The sequence below is a fragment of the Struthio camelus genome, chromosome 18 (assembly GCF_040807025.1).
Source record: "Struthio camelus isolate bStrCam1 chromosome 18, bStrCam1.hap1, whole genome shotgun sequence".
NCBI lineage: Eukaryota > Metazoa > Chordata > Aves > Struthioniformes > Struthionidae > Struthio > Struthio camelus.
Genome location: NC_090959.1, coordinates 7,622,994 through 7,639,478, shown reverse-complemented (window position 1 = coordinate 7,639,478; position 16,485 = coordinate 7,622,994). Strand labels below are relative to the sequence as shown.

Sequence of the window (16,485 nt, the reverse complement as noted above, 5' to 3'; positions counted from 1 at the left end):
CGGGAGTGCTGGTTATGTTTTTTTTAGGCAAAACTCTTTACGTTCTCCTGCGAGATTTCATTGTGACCTCTTATTGACAAAACCCCTTTAAGCCTAGTTCTAGTTCCTTTGTGGGTACAGCAGCAGTCTTTTTCAGAGGGAAGAGCTCATGCAAGTTTTTCTGGGCAGGAGCCAAAGCTTGCTGGACAGCCATGCAGAGGTCATTTCCTAGTGCTTGCCCTCTAATGCTGCTGTGCATCCAGCAAGAGAGTTCATCCCTCCTGTTCTGCCTCATTCAAAGTCTGCTTCTATGTCTCATGTCTATGGCTATTCCTATTTCCTTCACATGTGTTCAGCCCAGATATAAAGTGGTGTTTGGTCTTCCAGTAGGTGCCAGTATCTCCTTCTTCAAAAAGGGATGTTAATGATTGGGATCAGTGTGCGCAGCAGAGGGCATGCTCTGCCGGGGAGCTGACACACACGGGCTTGAAATTGGTCATATTTTAAAACTGTTTCAGGACCATTTTGTCCTCCTCTGGTTTTTGTTGCTATTATTATGCTGCAACTCGGATATTTCTTCTCAGGGAAAATTTGCAGGTTTAATTCAAAGAAGAATAATACTCCAAAGTTTCTTTCAGTGTTATCTCCCCTGTCCTTCAGGGGTGATTTTAAAGATTAAGGGTGAAATAGAAGACCGATTACAGTGAATATAAGGGAGAAGAAAGCAAGCCACACTAGTCCCATTTGTTAAAGGAGAAAGAACGGACAGCTGATCCCAGAGTTGCTGTGAGACCATACTAAAGAGGTGCTATCTTTGTTCCCCTATAAGAATGGGAGTAAAAATACATGAACAAAGGAACATTTTTTCCCCTTACCTTCTGGATGCACAGGATACGTTTTAACTGCTTCAGCAGCCTCCCTTGCCAGGGGGATGTATGTGAAGTTCGGCTTTCTATCTGTAGCAATTCAGGTAGAGCAAGGCCACAAGAAGCATCCGTGACAAATCTGGATTTAACACTGAGGCTGTGGGATATCTTAACAAGCTGCACTGCATCAGCATGAAATGTACTGTAGGATTAGGAATGCGTTCTTAAAGTCTGCTGACTTTGCCTTTGAGGGGTGAATCTGTATACTGCTTTTTTTTTTCTTTTTTTTTTTTTTTTTAAAAAGGAAATCGACTATAATTGTTAGAGTCATAAGAAAAGTTCTGCTAAAAACAAAAAACAAAAAAACAAATACCGAGTCAGAAACCTCCGAAACTCACTATTTTCATACTGAGACCTAGTTTTCACTTGCATGCATTCAGTCAGATTTCAGCAGCACCCTTGGCTTTAGAAGCTTCTGCTGCTCCATACCGGAACAGTGGCAGATGGTCTTTGTTTCTTAATGAATCTTCTTTTTTTCCGCATGCAATAGAGTCAAGAGATTTGCTTCTAGGAAGATTTTCCCCAGCACCTGCTCTTGACAGAGGCAGTGGTAGTGTCAGCTAACCTTTTTCATCCAGAGTTTTGCAGGAAGGCTTCTCAGGAATCTCTGATTGCTGGGATCTTACAATCCCCTTCCCCAAAGCTATTTAAAAGTATACAATTTTAACAGAGAGGAAGATGACAAATCCAAAGCCAAGCTAAGAAAGGCAAGTTTGGGGGGGGGGGGGGGGGGGGGAGTTGTGCTTGCTTGTTTTTCCTAAAGGCATTAAGCAGCTACACTAAACAAAGAACAGTTGCAAGATTTGGATACAAAAGAATCTAGCCTTGATTGTGTGATACCCACTTACTTCAGCTTTCCTCATCTACAGACCACAGGCACAGACTGAGATAACGAGGGTGGAGGAGCAGGATCAAATGACATTGCTGTACATCAGTATCAAATCACTCTGCTGTTGGAGCAGGATAGGAAGGAAAAACAAGACAGTTGAGTGGTTCAGTCCAGGTTCTGCCGTGCTCTGGGTAACCCCCTCTCCACCACTTATCATCAGGCTTTGTGTCAGAAATGCTGAGCACATACACAACACATTGTCATCTGTAGAAAGCCTGGGTGCCTTGCATCGGAGTGAAGCGCTGCCTGAACACCAGCTGCTCCTCCCTGACTTTTTCATATTTCTTGGAACATGCCTCAAATTATTCATTTCCTCCTGCTGCTGCAGGAGTTGAGCGGTAAGCAATAGGGAAGATGAGAGGCAAGGCATGAGCATGCTGAAGGAGAGAAACATGATTATCATTAAAACGACACCAACAGCACTGTTGGCAGAAAGACTGAAAAATCTTTTGCTGTAGGAGAAGCTGGCCCACCTGCCTGTGAAGCATCCAGTGGGATCTCTGGTTTGGTGATACTGTTTCAGACCCTCAAGGCTGACTTACTGCTAGTTGTATCTAGTGCTGTGCCCAGTCCCCACGTAGGCAGTGCTCAAACCACCAGTACACGGTCCTAGTTCACCATTTCTCGGGACCATGAGACGACATCACGAGCTTACAGAGCTCTGCATGATTCTGCTGTATGTTGTTGTTCGCTGCCACTTCCCTCTGCCAAAAGCAAAGCAAGTGCCAAAAACAAACGGCCATACAACATGCAATATCGGCCAGTGATGCGTGACAGACTTAGGAAAGTCATATTCGGAATGTCTCTTCTTCCTGTTTCTTCTCTGGTTTTTCGTTTTCAGAACTACAACGTTAGTAAAACAGAAATTTCAATCTAATGACACTGAAGTCACAGCCTTGTCCCATAAGTAGAACATGGCATTCACTGCCACATCCAACTTTTTAGCCCTGATTTATAACATTATGAACAAACAAACAGCTCCTTCCCCATGTGAGAGTTGCAATATGTAATGGATAACACCCTGGCAGCAGGAGAAACCCCAAGTGGGGGACACTGTAGTTCTCTTAGAATAGTTGCCCGAGACCCTCGCAGGAGCAGATTACAGGCCTATGCTGGTTCTTCTTGGCTCCTATGGTCCTGCCCTGCTCAGTAAGGCAGGGCATAGAGGTTCATTAGCACCCTTAAACTAACTGCCTGGTCCTGCTCAATGCTGCTGTTGATTTTTTCCAGTGTACCCAGAAATCACTGGCAAGCATCTCTACTGCAAATATTTTTATGCTTGTGTTGAAGCTGTAAAACCAACAGTGCTCTGAGCTGCAAAGGAAGGCATGAAGAGCTGGTGCTGTCAAAGAAGAGGCAGGACAAGTGATTTCTACCTGGACAGATGCAGGCTCTACAACAAGTTTTAATACTCTGGAATTACACAGTCACTCACAGAGGTGCTTACAGGTACTTCGGGGGGAAAAACTTTAAAGCAAAAGAGTTACTGTAAAGCCTTTTTTGTGCTAACTTGACACTCCCTCTCTCCCCTAATATTTTTGTCCTCTGTTTCCTTAGGAAAGGGATTTACACATAACACAAGAGTTACTCAGGAATGCAGATTTATGCAAGAGAAGTCATGCACCCGTGATTGTTCTTCAGTGGGGGTTTTCACCACATCAAAGAGCAAAGGCCAGTACCCAACCAGCAAGGACTCCTTTCTGCCTCTGATAGGGTATACACCTTCCCTTGCACCTCACAAATATCACTGGTAAAAGCTCCCATCTTGTTTTCAGTGCCCAAATCAAAGACCTGAAGACTTGATCTGGTGGAAACAGGCAGCTAAATAAAGCAGCTTCCTTCCGATACACAAAGAAGAGCGCAAAAGAGTCCAGTGCTCAGGACTGATTTCCAATTTTTTCCTCAAATCTCTGCCCCACGTCTACAGCCCCCAAACACGCCAGCGCTGTGCCTGCACCTTGAGGCGGAAGGGGGCAAGCATTATCCCAAATTCCAGAGAAACAGCAAAGCCCAGGAGATCCTGCCGAGGTCTTTCGAGTTTCATAGGCATGGGGCAGAGCCAGGTGTTCCCTGGGCTCTGCACACCATCTTCCTCAAAGGTTTGGAAACACGAACGCGTGATCACAAAGGTGGTGACACATGCCACCGCCACCACCTCTTGGTTGTGATACTTACAGAGCTGCTGCTTATAAGTTCAGCCAAGTGACCATGAGAGGGATCCCGAGGATGGAAACGTGTGGAACGCGCGTGCAGGCAAAGCTCTGGGCTGCGCCGGGGCTGCAGAGCTCAAATAAGCTGCCTGGAAATTTGATCTTTCGAGACTCTCTTTTCAGCATCTCCCAGACGGCCGCAGCTTCCTTCTGGCACTCCCAGAGCGCCGTCAGGGCGCACGCGTGGAATTCGTCCCAGTACCTGCAGCCAAGAGAGACAACGCGCCCCTCAGCCCCTTCGCAGTAGGGCAACACGCAGGTGCTGGGGGCAGCCTTCCCGGCCCCCAGAGCGGCCCGTCACGGTGCCCCAACCTTGGCATTTTGGGCAAGGTGTCTGGCCACGGCTACAAGGCAGCAGATGAAAGCGCGGCCAGTCCACGGCCCTGGCCCGCAGCCAGCCTCCCGAGGACGACGCTGGGACTCCCTGTCTCACCTTGGGGCCGGCGCAGCCCAACTCCCCGCACCGGAGCCATGCGAGGAAGCTGATCCCACAGCCTTTGGCTCAGTTTCCTCCTTCCCCGCTCTCCTGTCGCTCATCTCCTTAGTGGTCTCTTAGAGCACCTTGGCTAAAACTCCAAACCTTAAAAGACACTGAAATGACTTGACAGTTTTTTTAATGATTATTTTTAGGGAGTCAATAAAATCTATTATTTTTTCATCAAGAAATGGTCATCAAGACCTCTGAGCACCTAGAACAGGCTGGGAACAAAAGCTCAACGCGCTTCGCTGAGAGGCTTCCCGCAAGCTGAGCCCAGGGCAGAACACAAGCACAAAGCAAGGGGAAGGACAACGGTTCCTGCAGGCTCCCGCGGTTTTATAACCAAGAGGTCCGGAGAGGCTGGGGGAGTTTTTCAGCACGTTCTCGTTAGCCAAATCTCCATTTATCTGCTGGATATTATCCGAGTAGAAGCAGTGAAACAGAAACAGGCTCTTTGGGAGTGCATGAAACAATTGCAAAATAAGGCAAAGATAATACTGGGGTCCTCCCGAAACAAACGGGGAAGCCGGTAACTGAAGACACCCTTGTCTGCCTCCCTTGGGACCAGCAAGCTGATTTCCACCCCCCACAGAGAGGGGTACAAATCCCTGCAGGAACAAGGCTGAAAACTGCAGTCTCCAGGAAGACCTTCCTACAAGGGGTCTGTTGGATGCTGCCCACCTTTTCTGTCACCCTCAGGCCAGGGCCATGTAGGACTGACTCCACGCTGAAAAAGGAGAAAAAAGGTTTTATCCAGACAGGCTGTGCTTTTAGCCAAGCATCCAGACCTTTATCCCTTTCCTGAACTGCTTTCTTACCTTTGATAAGCAAGCAAGTTGGCTTTGAAGCTATTTTTGAGCAGTTTCAAGTGAGTTCCCTGGTCGGAGGCCCTTGCTGAGGACCACAGGTGCCAGGATGAGCAAGGGCAGCTGCAGAGGGCTGGCAACACAGCTGTCCCCGCAGAGGGGCCCAGGGACAGCTCCGGTCCCCGGGCTGCTGCCATGCTGAGGGACAGGGAGACTCCAGCAGCCCAGGAGCGAGGAGAGCACGGACCAGGTGAAGCCGTGTCCACCACCCTGCTGCCATCCACCCACCAGTCCCGTTTGAGCCAGCCACATCCACTGTGGAGTGGTACTCTCTCCTTCACCTTCCAGGGCACACGAAAGCTATGCTTGGGTCAGTGCCATGCAGAGCTGGAGCAAACAACAGCCCCGAGAACAGGCACTCCCACCTTATTCTCCTGTTTGCTAAATATCTGAAGATACTGGAGCATCGGACTCTGTATCAGGCTATGCCAAAGGCTACGGTAATTACTGCACTAGGGTGGGAAGGGGACCAACTTGCTAGGAAGCAGCATGCCTGCTCTAGCATGTCCGTATGTCCCCACAGGGCTTAACTCGCAGGTAAGGTCCCTCCTAGTGCCCAAGTATCTTGGAGCGCAAAGGCCATGGACCGTTCTCTCCTCCGGAGCGGCAGGCCAGGTGGCTCCCAAATCCAGTTTGCTGGCGAAGGAAGTCATGCCCAGGGCAGATGTTCAGCATCTGCAGTCAAAACTTCAGTGCCGCTTTGCTGGCAGGGTTAGCGCTGTTGGAAGTTGAGGTTTCTCTCCAAAACAGTTATTTCTCCTAAGGGACAGGTAAGGCCCGAAGCCGTGCTTGCTGCTGGCCTTCCTTCCAGCAGAGCATCTTTCCATCGGCAAGAGCTGCGCCAAAGCATTTGGTACTGTAGCTTCTTCCGAGCGCAGCGGGGCAGCCCGGCGTGCAGCACCGCTCAGCACCGCGCGTCCTGGCACCCTCCGCCCCAGCCCGCGGCTGGGGGCTGGCACCAGCCCCGAGCACCATCTCCTCAGGGTCCTGGCCAGCGGTCCCCAGCCTTGGCCAGCCTGCAGGCAACAGCGCCGAGCAACTTGCGCCCCGAGACAGCGCCCCGCTGTCCCCTGCGCCTCAGCTTTACCCCTCCCCAGGTAAGGAGCAGCTCCAGGCCACGAGCCGGGGACCTGTGTATCCAACTGAAGAGCAGCTATTGTGCCACCTTACCAGGTCCCCTCTGCCGAGGGCCACCAGGCACACGTCCAAGCACAGATCCCACTTACGGGAAGGGGGCGGCTTATTTTTGCCCAGGTGCCCTGTGCTGGAAATGCCCCCCCCACCCCAAACGCCGGCCCGAGGCGCAGCCACGCAGCCCCCCTGCCGGGGCTCACGTCCCAATGCCGGCTGCGAGCGAGCTCATTAAACGGAGCCACTGGGGCAGAGATAACGCAAAGAGCTGGCGCCAACCAAGGTCACTCGCACGTTTGCTGCGGAGCTGCCACCGTGGCCATGGGGAGGAGGTGTCTCTACCAGGCAAGGGTTAAAGCCGACCGTGTCTTCAGGCAGAGGCAGGTTTGGGGAGGGGGGGGGAAGTATTTCACCCTCCACAGCCTCCATCTGCTCAGGCAGACAGGCTGCCATCAAACGGCTTCTCCCGGGCAAGGGGTCGCTGCCCATTCTGCAGCCGGCTCCCTGGCAAGGCCACCGCGCGCCCCACCGGGCCACGTTCCCGCTCCCAGCGGGGGGAGCAGGGCACGGGCACGCATCATGGGCGGTGGGATCTGCAGCAGAGCAGGTGAACGGTTAAAGGCCAATCATTCAGAAACGTCGCCTGGCAGGAAACTGCGACATCGTCATCTTTTTTCCTCCGGCCACAGCGAGCCTCGCACAGGCGCCCGTCCAGCGGCGCTGGCCCCAGCAGCCAGCCCACCCGGCAGCACCCGGAGCCGCCCAGCGAGGGGTCCTCCCCAGCTGGCCGTTGCCACATCTCACCCCGACAGATGCCGGCCAGCGGTGCTGCCACCGCTGAGCACGTCCCAGCGCTTTCACACCTCCCCAGCGCAGCTCGGTCCCCCCCCACCCCCCATTGCTGCCTGCGTTTCCTTACGCCTCCACTGGCCTTTTCACTCCCGGCAGTTCGTTGCTGGGGATGCTCAGAGCTGCCGGCCACCTCCGTTTACCTCTGCACACTTCGTTTCCTCCCTCCACCCGCCCCTGCTTTGCCGCTGCTGCTCAGACCGTTCCCCGGGCGCAGCCTGCCACCACCCTTTCCTCTGTCTCCCTTTAACCTCTGCCGCTGCGGTGGTTCTGCCAGAGTTGATGCCCCCCAGCCCCAACGCTCCCCTGCTGCCATCTCGGGGCACCTACGACAAACTCACAAAGTGCCAAGGGGCCAATTCAAGGCTGAACCAAGAGGGGTTTTGGTAGGAGGGGAGAGGGGGAGCCTGTTTTTAGGCTGCAATATTAACCAGCGGCAGGTTGCAGGCTGTAACCTCTCTCGCGTCCGGCTGTGAGCCCACGAGGGGTGGGGGCTCCCCGCTCCACGAGACGTCCCCATCCCACCAGCCCGCTGCGAGGACCCATCCTGCAGCCAGGACGTGCGCGGGCGCTGCACTCACCCGCAGACTCGGCGCGATCCCTGCAGCTCAAGGCTGTCCACCTCCTCGTACTTGGCCATGTTTTCCCCCAGCTTTAAGACGCAGTCGGAGAAGCCTTGGTAGACGTTCCCACACGTCGTGGCCGAAGCCAGCAGCCCGGCCAGGTGCCCTGCCAGATGCCAAGGAGGCGGATGTCAGCACGGAAACTTTTGGAGACGGGAGCCCACCTCCTCCTCCTCCCTGGGGTGACATAGCCAGCCCTGGGGCAAGACAGGGCCCGTGCCACCAAGGCCCAGTGAGCTGTCCCATCACCACAGGATGGGCACAATCCACATGCCACCATGCACCCATGCCCAGTCCTGCCTGCGTTTGCAGAGAGCCTGAACCCGTCACTCCGCGAGGGCTGGGGATGGAAGGGGCACCCTGCTCCAGCCTGCCCTGGCTCCCCCTGGGCCCAGCACCCACCCCAGGACAGAGGACACAGTGGGACCGGAGGCTCAGCTGGCCCATCACTGGCAGGTGACAGACATGACAAGGACACAGGGAAGAGGGAGGGGATCTTCAGAGGTGCCCCCAGCCTGAACACCCAAATCTCAGCCCAAGCAGTGTCCCCTAGCATGGGCACCTCACAGCCTTGCCTGGGCACCCCAAAGCCTGGTCTGGGTAGTTTCTCTTCAGCCTGGACATCCTGGAAGTGCCAGCCTAAACACCCAAAACCTCAGTCCGAACAGCACACCTCCAGCCTGGACACCCCAAACTCCAGTCTGGCCACCCAAACCCCAGCCTGGAAGACCCATATACCCCAAACCTCAACCCAAGCAGTGCCTTCCTCCCCCCAGCCCGAGCTCCCCAAACCCCAGTCCAGCCAGTGTCCCCTAGCATGGGCACCCCAATACCCAGCCCGGGCACCCCAAACCGTGCTCTAAGTAGCATCCTTCCAGCCTGGGCATCCCACACCCCAGCCTGAACACCCAAACTTCAGCCTGAGCACCCAGACCCCAGCCTGGACAGTGCACCTCCAGCCCGGGCACCCCAAACCCCAGCGCGGGCAGCAGTGGCAGCAGTAGCAGCAGGAGCTGCAGCACCCCCCAGCCCCCGCCCCAGCCCGGCAGGGCCCCGCGGCCTCACCCAGGGCGAGGAGGAGCAGCGCGGCTGCGGCCGGACCCCGCCGCCGCCCCATCCTGCCGCCGCGCCGGCTCCGGCTCCGGCTCCGCTGCCCCCGGCCCCCTGCCCAGCTGCCCCGGCCCGCCTCCGCGGCGAGGGCGTCCGGCCCCCCGCCGCCGCTAATTAGCCGCTTTGGCCGCGGCTAATTAATTAGTGCGCTTGGCCGCGGCTAACGAGCGCCCCGGAGCACCGGGGGACAGCCGGGCACCGCCGCGGCAGCCCCGGGCACCAGCGCGCCCCTCCGCCAGCATCCCCCGGCTCCCCGCTCCCTCACTCTGCACCTCTGGACCCCACTGCATACCTGCACCAGCACCCATGGCTGCCTGCACCCTGCATCCCATTGCACCCCTCTGCCAGCACCCCCAGCTCCCCGCTCCTACACCCTGCACCCCCAGACCCCACTGCATACCTCCACCAGCACCCGTGGCTCCCTACACCCACAGGCCCCATCATGCCCCTCCACCAGCATCCATAGCTCCCTGGTCTCACACCCCCAGACCCTGTTGCACCCCTCTGCCAGCACCCACAGCTTCCTGGCCCCTGCACCTCCTGATCCTGCACCCAAGGACCCCATTGCACCCTTCCACCAGCACCCACGGCTTCCCCACACCCTGCCCCTGCAGACCCCATCATGCCCCTCCACTGACACCCACAGCTCCCATGGGCCCTCCAGCACCCGCAGCCCTGGGGAAAGGCTGTCCCTGAGCAGTGGGGCTGGCAGAGCCTCGGGGTTTCTGTCCCTACACCCTGCTGGGGGGATCACAGGGCTTCACCCCATCTCTGGGGGCATCCCTTCCCCCAGTCTTCCTGTGGCCTCCAGCTCTGCCCTGTCTAACGCTGGGCCAGAAAGTGGCCTCCAGCCGTGAGCGTGCTGGCCACCTAGTCACCCCTATGAAACATGCCACCTTACGCAAGCAAGACAGCAGTGCTGGCCACCTCCAGGCCAGTGCTGTCCCCTGTCCCATGCTCCCCTGTGGGCTATTGGGGCCACCGATTGCGCTCCCGTCTGTGTGCAGACGTACTGCGGCAGCGTCCCCTCTAACTACCCCAGGAGTCGCTACAGTGCAAATCTCTCACTGCTGTGACAACACTGAGAGTCTCAGCTCCTGGTGACACCAAGGCATCATCGCGGGGGCACCCAGCACGCTTGTACCCCACACAGCTGCGGAGTGGGGTGCAGGGAGCAGGCTGGTGCAGGGACCGGCGGGTGCAGGGGCTGGGCATGGGGCAGGTGCCCAAAAGCGCTCCCCGAGCAGGGGAGGGTGTCTGTATGGATCTGGCGCTGGAGAAACATTGGTGTACTGGTACAGGTAAATCCCACATCTCTGCCTGGAAAGCACTTGCTTCCTTTGTCTCTCCCAACTTTTTTAGAAATAAAAAACCTCCAGTTCTGGATTGCTGGTGGGACATGGAAGTTTTATTTTCTTCCTAGAGGAAGGCTTACTCCAAAACTTTGGCAAAGGCTGTGGGAAGGGCAGGCCTGACTATGCCGGCCCTGTGAACAGGCAACCCCTTTGCCTCCCATTTGCCCCATATAAATAGTTCGGTCCTCTCCTGGGGTGACTCGGAGGAAACAACAGTCTTGTGTCAGGGAATCGCCCAGCCCTGATCCCTATTGCTGCAGGGGGTGACAGTAATTTGGGGTCCTTTACTGGCCAGGGAAAAAACACCCCAAACAGCAGAGAGAGAAACATGTCCGAGGGAGCCAACAGGTCCGAAGGGTGGCCCAGCGCCCCCCAGGCTGCTGCAGCGGGGAGAGGCCCCCTCCGCGCAGGAGCACCTCCAGAGCTCCAAAACTGGGGCAGCAACACCAAGGGCAGGAGAGGGAGAGCAACATTTGGCACGCAGAGCTGCTGAGGAGCCATGAGACTGCGGGGTCGTAGTCCAGCCCCGAAGCTGCCCTCGAGCTGGGGGGGCAGGAGAAGAGCAGCCCCGGCGCGGGCTTTGCTGGGAGGGGGCACCCCACGGCCATAGCCCGCCTGTCCCTTTCCATGATTCCCACAGTGGTGGAGCCCGTCCCTTCCTGCGAGTCCCTAACAGCGTGGTCCGAGTGCCATCTGCTGGACTGGCCTCGGCCGGCTGCGCAGGGTACCCGAAAGCCAGTGCTGGGCACGAAGCCCCCGCATCACGCTCGCTGCATCGCGCCCCGGACCGCAGTGACTGCCCCACGCCCCCCCGGCAGCAGCAGGAACGCGGGGCAGAGCAAGGATCGCTTCGGGATTATTCTCTCTTATCGCCTTGTATTTCTTTGATACAGAAAGGAGAGCTTTCAGCGCTCTCCTCCAGTCCAGGTGTCGCTCCCGGGGGCCTGCAATGCTCCGTCCCTGGAGAGCCGGGGCTATGGACGTGCTATCTCTGTGCAGCGGCGTTGCACTTTGAATTCACGGGATAAATCAATGCATAATGTTAAGCACAGACCCAAGTATGTGTAGGTTCAAAGCCTTAAATGTTATCACCTACAGCTATAACACTTCCTCCACTGATCCAGGCACCAGCAATTTCCATTGCTGTGATATCCTTTGGGGAACTATACGGCAGTTTGCATCTCTGCAACCTGATCTTGCCTTTGGGTCCAATGAGTCACTTTTCTTTTACCCTGGCAGGGACGGGAGCAGAAGGCTGCCGGGCTGCTTTGACGGCGCCACTTCAGGGGCCGCTCGTGTCATAGTTCAGTCTGGTGATATCATTACTGTTAATTACAGCACTCATTATTAATTACAGCCCATTAGCCTTGCTGGTGACCAGTGCCAAGACCTGCTTAAGTGGGAGATGGGGGAGAGTTTTCCCTTCCTTTCCAGGCTGGTGAGCTAGAGCTAGCAGGTGTTTTATCTGTGAGCCTGGCTGAAGAAATGCCGCCCTGCTCCCCAGAAAACCACCCTCTGTGGCAGCAGATCCTAAAAATGGCCTTCTTCAGACTCAGGTTTTAGAAGGCACCATATTCTGGCCCCAGCCAAACCCCGTGGGAATACTGTTCCCCAGGGCAGGACAAGGACAAGCTTGGCCTTTCCTGCTGCCTGGTCACGTGGTGGTCCAGTGAAGAGATTTCGGGTGCTCTCTGTGCGTGCGTTTACCCTACAGCAGGGCTGACCGTTCCAGTAACCTCTAGCCATCTCCATCCCTGGTGAATCCAGTATTGGTGGAAACCACACATCTGCAAACACCGTGTTTGCCCAAACCAAATGCAACGTTGCCAGGAAGCAGAGAGGAGTTTGGGGTCTGAAAGACCCCAGTTATTCCCTTTATTTACGGAGCTACAGCTCAGTGTAGCACCCTGTAGATCTTCCTCCTGGAAGCTCACCTGCACCAAGACCCGGACGGCCGACGGCCTGGAAGGAGAGCAAGCGCGTGGCCGTTTCACGCGGGGGAAGGGGCAGGCGCGGGGTTGCTGAGCCCCGGAGGCCGCAGCTCAGCAGGCAGGCAGCCGCTTAGCCGCAGCCTAGGGTCAGAGTTCGTCTTGACGCTAATTATATTTCTCACGGTCCTATGAGGCTGAGCAGGCAGGCGCGGGGAGAGCGGGACTCTGCCGACAGCGCGAAGCCCCGGCCGGCCAAACTGGCGCTTCCCGGCCCTAAGAAATCCCTCCCGTCCGCGGTGAGGCTGGGATCAGCGCCAGCCGGGGAGGGGGGGGCGCTCGGCGCAGACGCCGAGCCCAGGGAAGCGGCCGTGCCGCGAGGACGAGGGGCCCCGAGGCCGTGCCGCCCGCGGCGGGCCACTCACGCTCACTGCGGGTAGCGGACGGTGAGCGCGTGCTCCAGGCTGTCGCTGCAGGAGCGGGTGCAGCAGGGCTTGACCCAGCGCCGGGCCGACGGCCGGCAGAGCACCTTGGGGGCAGGCACGTGCACCCGCTGCGGCAGGGCCTCCAGCAAGCCCTGCTCGTCCTCCTCGGCCGCCCGGCGCCCGGCGAGCGGCTGCGGGTCGCCCGGCGGAGCGGCGGTGTCCGGCTCCGTCGCGACGGCAGCGCCGCGGTCGGCGTCTCCGACGGGGCTGTTGGCGGCGTCCTCAGGCTCTGGCGGCAGGTCGCCTTCCCTAAGCCCAAATCCAAGAAGACACGTGCCCTTTTTCCACCCTGGCCACTCGAAAGGACCTGGGAGCCGCCGGTGTCCGCACGCCTCCCTCCTAACGCTGCCGGGAGGGCCTGGCCGAGGCGGGGGAGCCGTCCGGGCGCCGGGGGAGATGCAGCCTTGTCACGGGGCCAAAGAGCAGCTCGGGAGCGCGGCAGAGAGCACCGGCGCCAGCCGGGACGGGCGAGGAGGCCGCGGTGCCCGCGGGTGCCGGCCGTGCAGAGCACTGAGCCGTTCAGCACACCCCAGGCTGCCCCCAGCCTCCCTCGCTGCTGCCCGGCTGGCGCGCGTCGCCATCGCCTGACTCGGCGGGGGGGGTCTGCGCCGGCGTTTCGGAGCAGGCGAGGCGATGGGGCACAGGGCGAGCTGGAGGGACGGGACGGGACGGGACACGCCACCCCCCACCCCACTCCAGCTCTCCCCCACCCCAGCATCGCCTTCGGGACTTCTCCTTTTCGCGGCCCGACCCCTCGACCCCTGGCGGGCGCCAGGCCGAGCCCCGGCCTTACCGGGCGGGGGCGGGGGGCGGCAGGCAGGGGGGGTTCCTGGCCGTGACGGACCTCCAGCAGCGGACGGCCAGGGCGTGCAGGCGGGCCACGCGGCGGTTGGTGCGCTTCAGCAGCTTGAGGAGCGACAGCTCCCGCAGGATCTGCCGGGGGCAGCGGGGCGGGAGAGGGGTGGCTCGGCGCCCGCCCGGCCGCCCGAGCCCCCGCCGGCCAGGCCAGCGCCCGCCGCCCGCCCGCCCCAGCCCCGAGGAGGCCCCTTACTCGCCGGATGTGGCTCTTCTCCTGCTCCATGCCCAGCCACGGCTCCGCTCCCACGTCGCCCGCCTGGGAAGGGGGGGCCGGGGCCGGGTTAGGGCCGGCGCGGGGGGCGTCCCCCTGGAGAGGCTGGTCCGGGGGGGGGGGGGGGGCCGCATGCCGCAGCCCCGGCGCAGCACGTCGACCGAGGGGGACGCTTCGTTCGCGCCAGCTCGCCGGGGTGTCCGCCGGCCCGCGGCGTCGCCAGGGACGGGGTGGGGAGAGCCACCCGCCGGCGGGGCGCCCAGCGCGCTCCCGGTCCCCGGGACGTCCCCGCGTGGCCGGTCGAGCCCCCCGCGGCGGGCTCGGGGGCGGACGGCGGTGGGGGGGGGGGCTCTACCTCGTGAGGGGCAACCGGCTTCTTTTGGGAGGGCTTCATAACGCGGCAGGGACGGCTCCGCGGGGACGGCAGGCGGGGTCCCGGTTCGGGAGGCGGCGGGCTGTGACCTCACAGCTCTGTGACACGAGAGGCCAGTTCTCAGCCAGGCCGAGGGGCTGGCTCGGGCAGGCGCGGCGGCGCGGGCCCCCCCCCCCCCCCCCCCCACGCACCCGGCACCTCTTCGGCACCGCGGGGTTTCGCTGCCCGAGCCATGGCACCAGAGGCCTTTCCACCCCGGCCAATGCGCAGCGTCGACGCGGCCGGGCCAGCACCCGGCACCCGCAGCCCCATCGCTCCTGCGCGGGAGGAGATGCCGGACGACGGGCGCAGACCAGCCCGCGGACGGCTGCCTAATCTGGGTACGGTCTAAAGGAGCTCGGCGCTGCTGCACTAAGCCCGTGGGTGCGCGTGTGTTTGCCTCGGGCAGCGCTGCTGCATCCCCACCGCCGTTTCCCCGTCCCCCCCCACCACCCCCGGCTCCTCGCGCCTCCTCTCGCCTTTTGCTGTGGCCGTGCACGCGTCCCGCGTGGCGCCACCGCCGCGGGCTGAGCGCGCTTCCCCGCCACCAGCTCCCGCTCTCGGTACCGAGATGACTGTGAGCAGCGCTCCGGCAGGCCGGGGAAGGCGTTTGCACCCGGCCGCGTTTAACCACAGAAACGGAGACGGAGAGCGGGGCTTAAATGTCAGGGGCTGGAGGAGGCTGTTTCGGCGGTTCTCCTCCTCCCGCTTTCCCTGGCGGGTGAGCTCGGGGACACGGCCGCGGGGCTGGGCACAGCTCCGGGCCGGTGCCGACGGCTCTGCGGGACGCCTGCATCCTGCACGCCAGCGCTGCCGGGGTCACCGAGGCCAGGGCTGCAGCCTGCCGCCCCCGCTCCCCGGCTTCCCAAGCGGCCCGTGGCCCCGGACCCGCCGCCTCCCTCCTCCTGCGCCGGGGCCGAGGCTCGGGTCTCCCGGGGCACCCATGCCCGGCGCGTGTTTGGAAGGGCTCCCACGTCTTCTCCTCCGGCTGCTTCGAAAGGAGGCGGCGCGAGCGCGTGTGCGAGGCAGCCTCCCACGCGGCCCCGCGCGCTCACCTCCCTGCCGGCGCCCGGCGCCCGGCGCCTCCGGGGCGGCGCGGGAGACGAGGCGAGCTCGCGCGCCCCCCCGGCTCCGCGGCCCGTCCCCAGCCCCCCCGGCACGCCGAGCAGGTAAGGCTGCGCCCCTCGCCCCCTCCTTGCCCGGCGCGACCCTCCCTGCCGCAGGCTTTGGCCAGGGGAAGCGTCCCGCAAAGCATCCCGCGCCGGGGCCGGGCCGGCGGGAAGGGCTCTGCTGCGGCCAGAGGAGCCGGCCCTGCCGCCCCCCTCCGAGCCGTGGGCGCCCCGACGATGGGCTCCGGTTCCTCACCTCCACCTGGCACCTCCAAAGCCGAGCTGCTGCTGGTCTGGGCAAGCTGGGGAAGGGGGTTTTGTCCTCCGCCGGCTGTCGCTCCGAGCGGGACGGCTTGGTGGCGGCCATCCGCAGGTGGCCTGGATGCTGCCTCCCGGGAGGGCTGCTCCGACCGGGCGCGGGGTGCGGGAAAGGGCGCTCGTGCCATGACGGGTTTCCTCAGCCTTGGCTGTGCCCTCGGCAGGCTCACGGGCAGCGCGGGCGGGCAGCGAGGCTCGGGGCTGCCTGCAGACCGCTGGCACGGCCGAGCGCTGCACAACGGGGCTCTAGCCAGAGGGTTAGCGGGGAGGGACCAGGCGCCGCGGCGGGGAGACCCTGTCCTGCCCCAGGTCCCAGCTCTGCCGTCGCCCTGACTCTTGGCTGAACTTGCTCTGCGACGGCTCGGAGCGGCTGCAGGGGCTTGGACGGGCGCCCAGGCCGCAGCAGCCGCCCTGCGTGCAGCCCCAGACGCCCGCGGGCTCGGCTGCCTCCGAGATGGCACCCGTTTGGGGCTGGCTCCGGTTGCGTTTCTCTCACAGCTGCCTGAATTTTAAAGCTGATGTGGGGGAAAGAAATGCACGTATAGCGGCAGGGCTCTGCTTACCCACACGAGCCAGCGGGGTTTCCCGGCGCGGGGAGCAGCCGGAGCCGCGGCAGCGCCCGGGGCAGCCGGGGCCGTGGCGGGGGGCTGCCGCAAAGGCGCTTCCTCCGCCGGCCCAGGGGAACGGGAGGTGAAAGACGCGTGGGGAGGTGGAAACTGCGGCTGCAGTTTGGAAAGCCAGACGAACA

At 60.6% G+C, this 16,485-nt stretch overlaps 1 protein-coding gene across 2 annotated transcripts; it reads right to left on the bottom strand.

The window, feature by feature from the left end:
- Positions 1 to 1,526: 1,526 nt before the first annotated feature.
- Positions 1,527 to 16,485, bottom strand: LOC104141739 (neuritin). Of its 2 annotated transcripts, XR_011135237.1 has the most exons (5): positions 15,676 to 16,485; positions 7,910 to 8,057; positions 3,970 to 4,206; positions 2,268 to 2,498; positions 1,527 to 2,171 (listed from the first exon to the last, which is right to left on the bottom strand). XR_011135237.1 is itself a non-coding variant. In XM_068912045.1 (3 exons), the coding sequence occupies exons 1-3, from the start codon at positions 15,863 to 15,865 to the stop codon at positions 3,981 to 3,983; spliced, it is 564 nt and encodes a 187-aa protein (XP_068768146.1). In that variant the 5' UTR covers positions 15,866 to 16,485; the 3' UTR covers positions 3,161 to 3,980. The 2 variants fall into 2 exon arrangements, 1 of the variants encoding a protein (XP_068768146.1); XM_068912045.1 differs by lacking the exons at positions 1,527 to 2,171; positions 2,268 to 2,498 and having other exon boundaries at positions 3,161 to 4,206.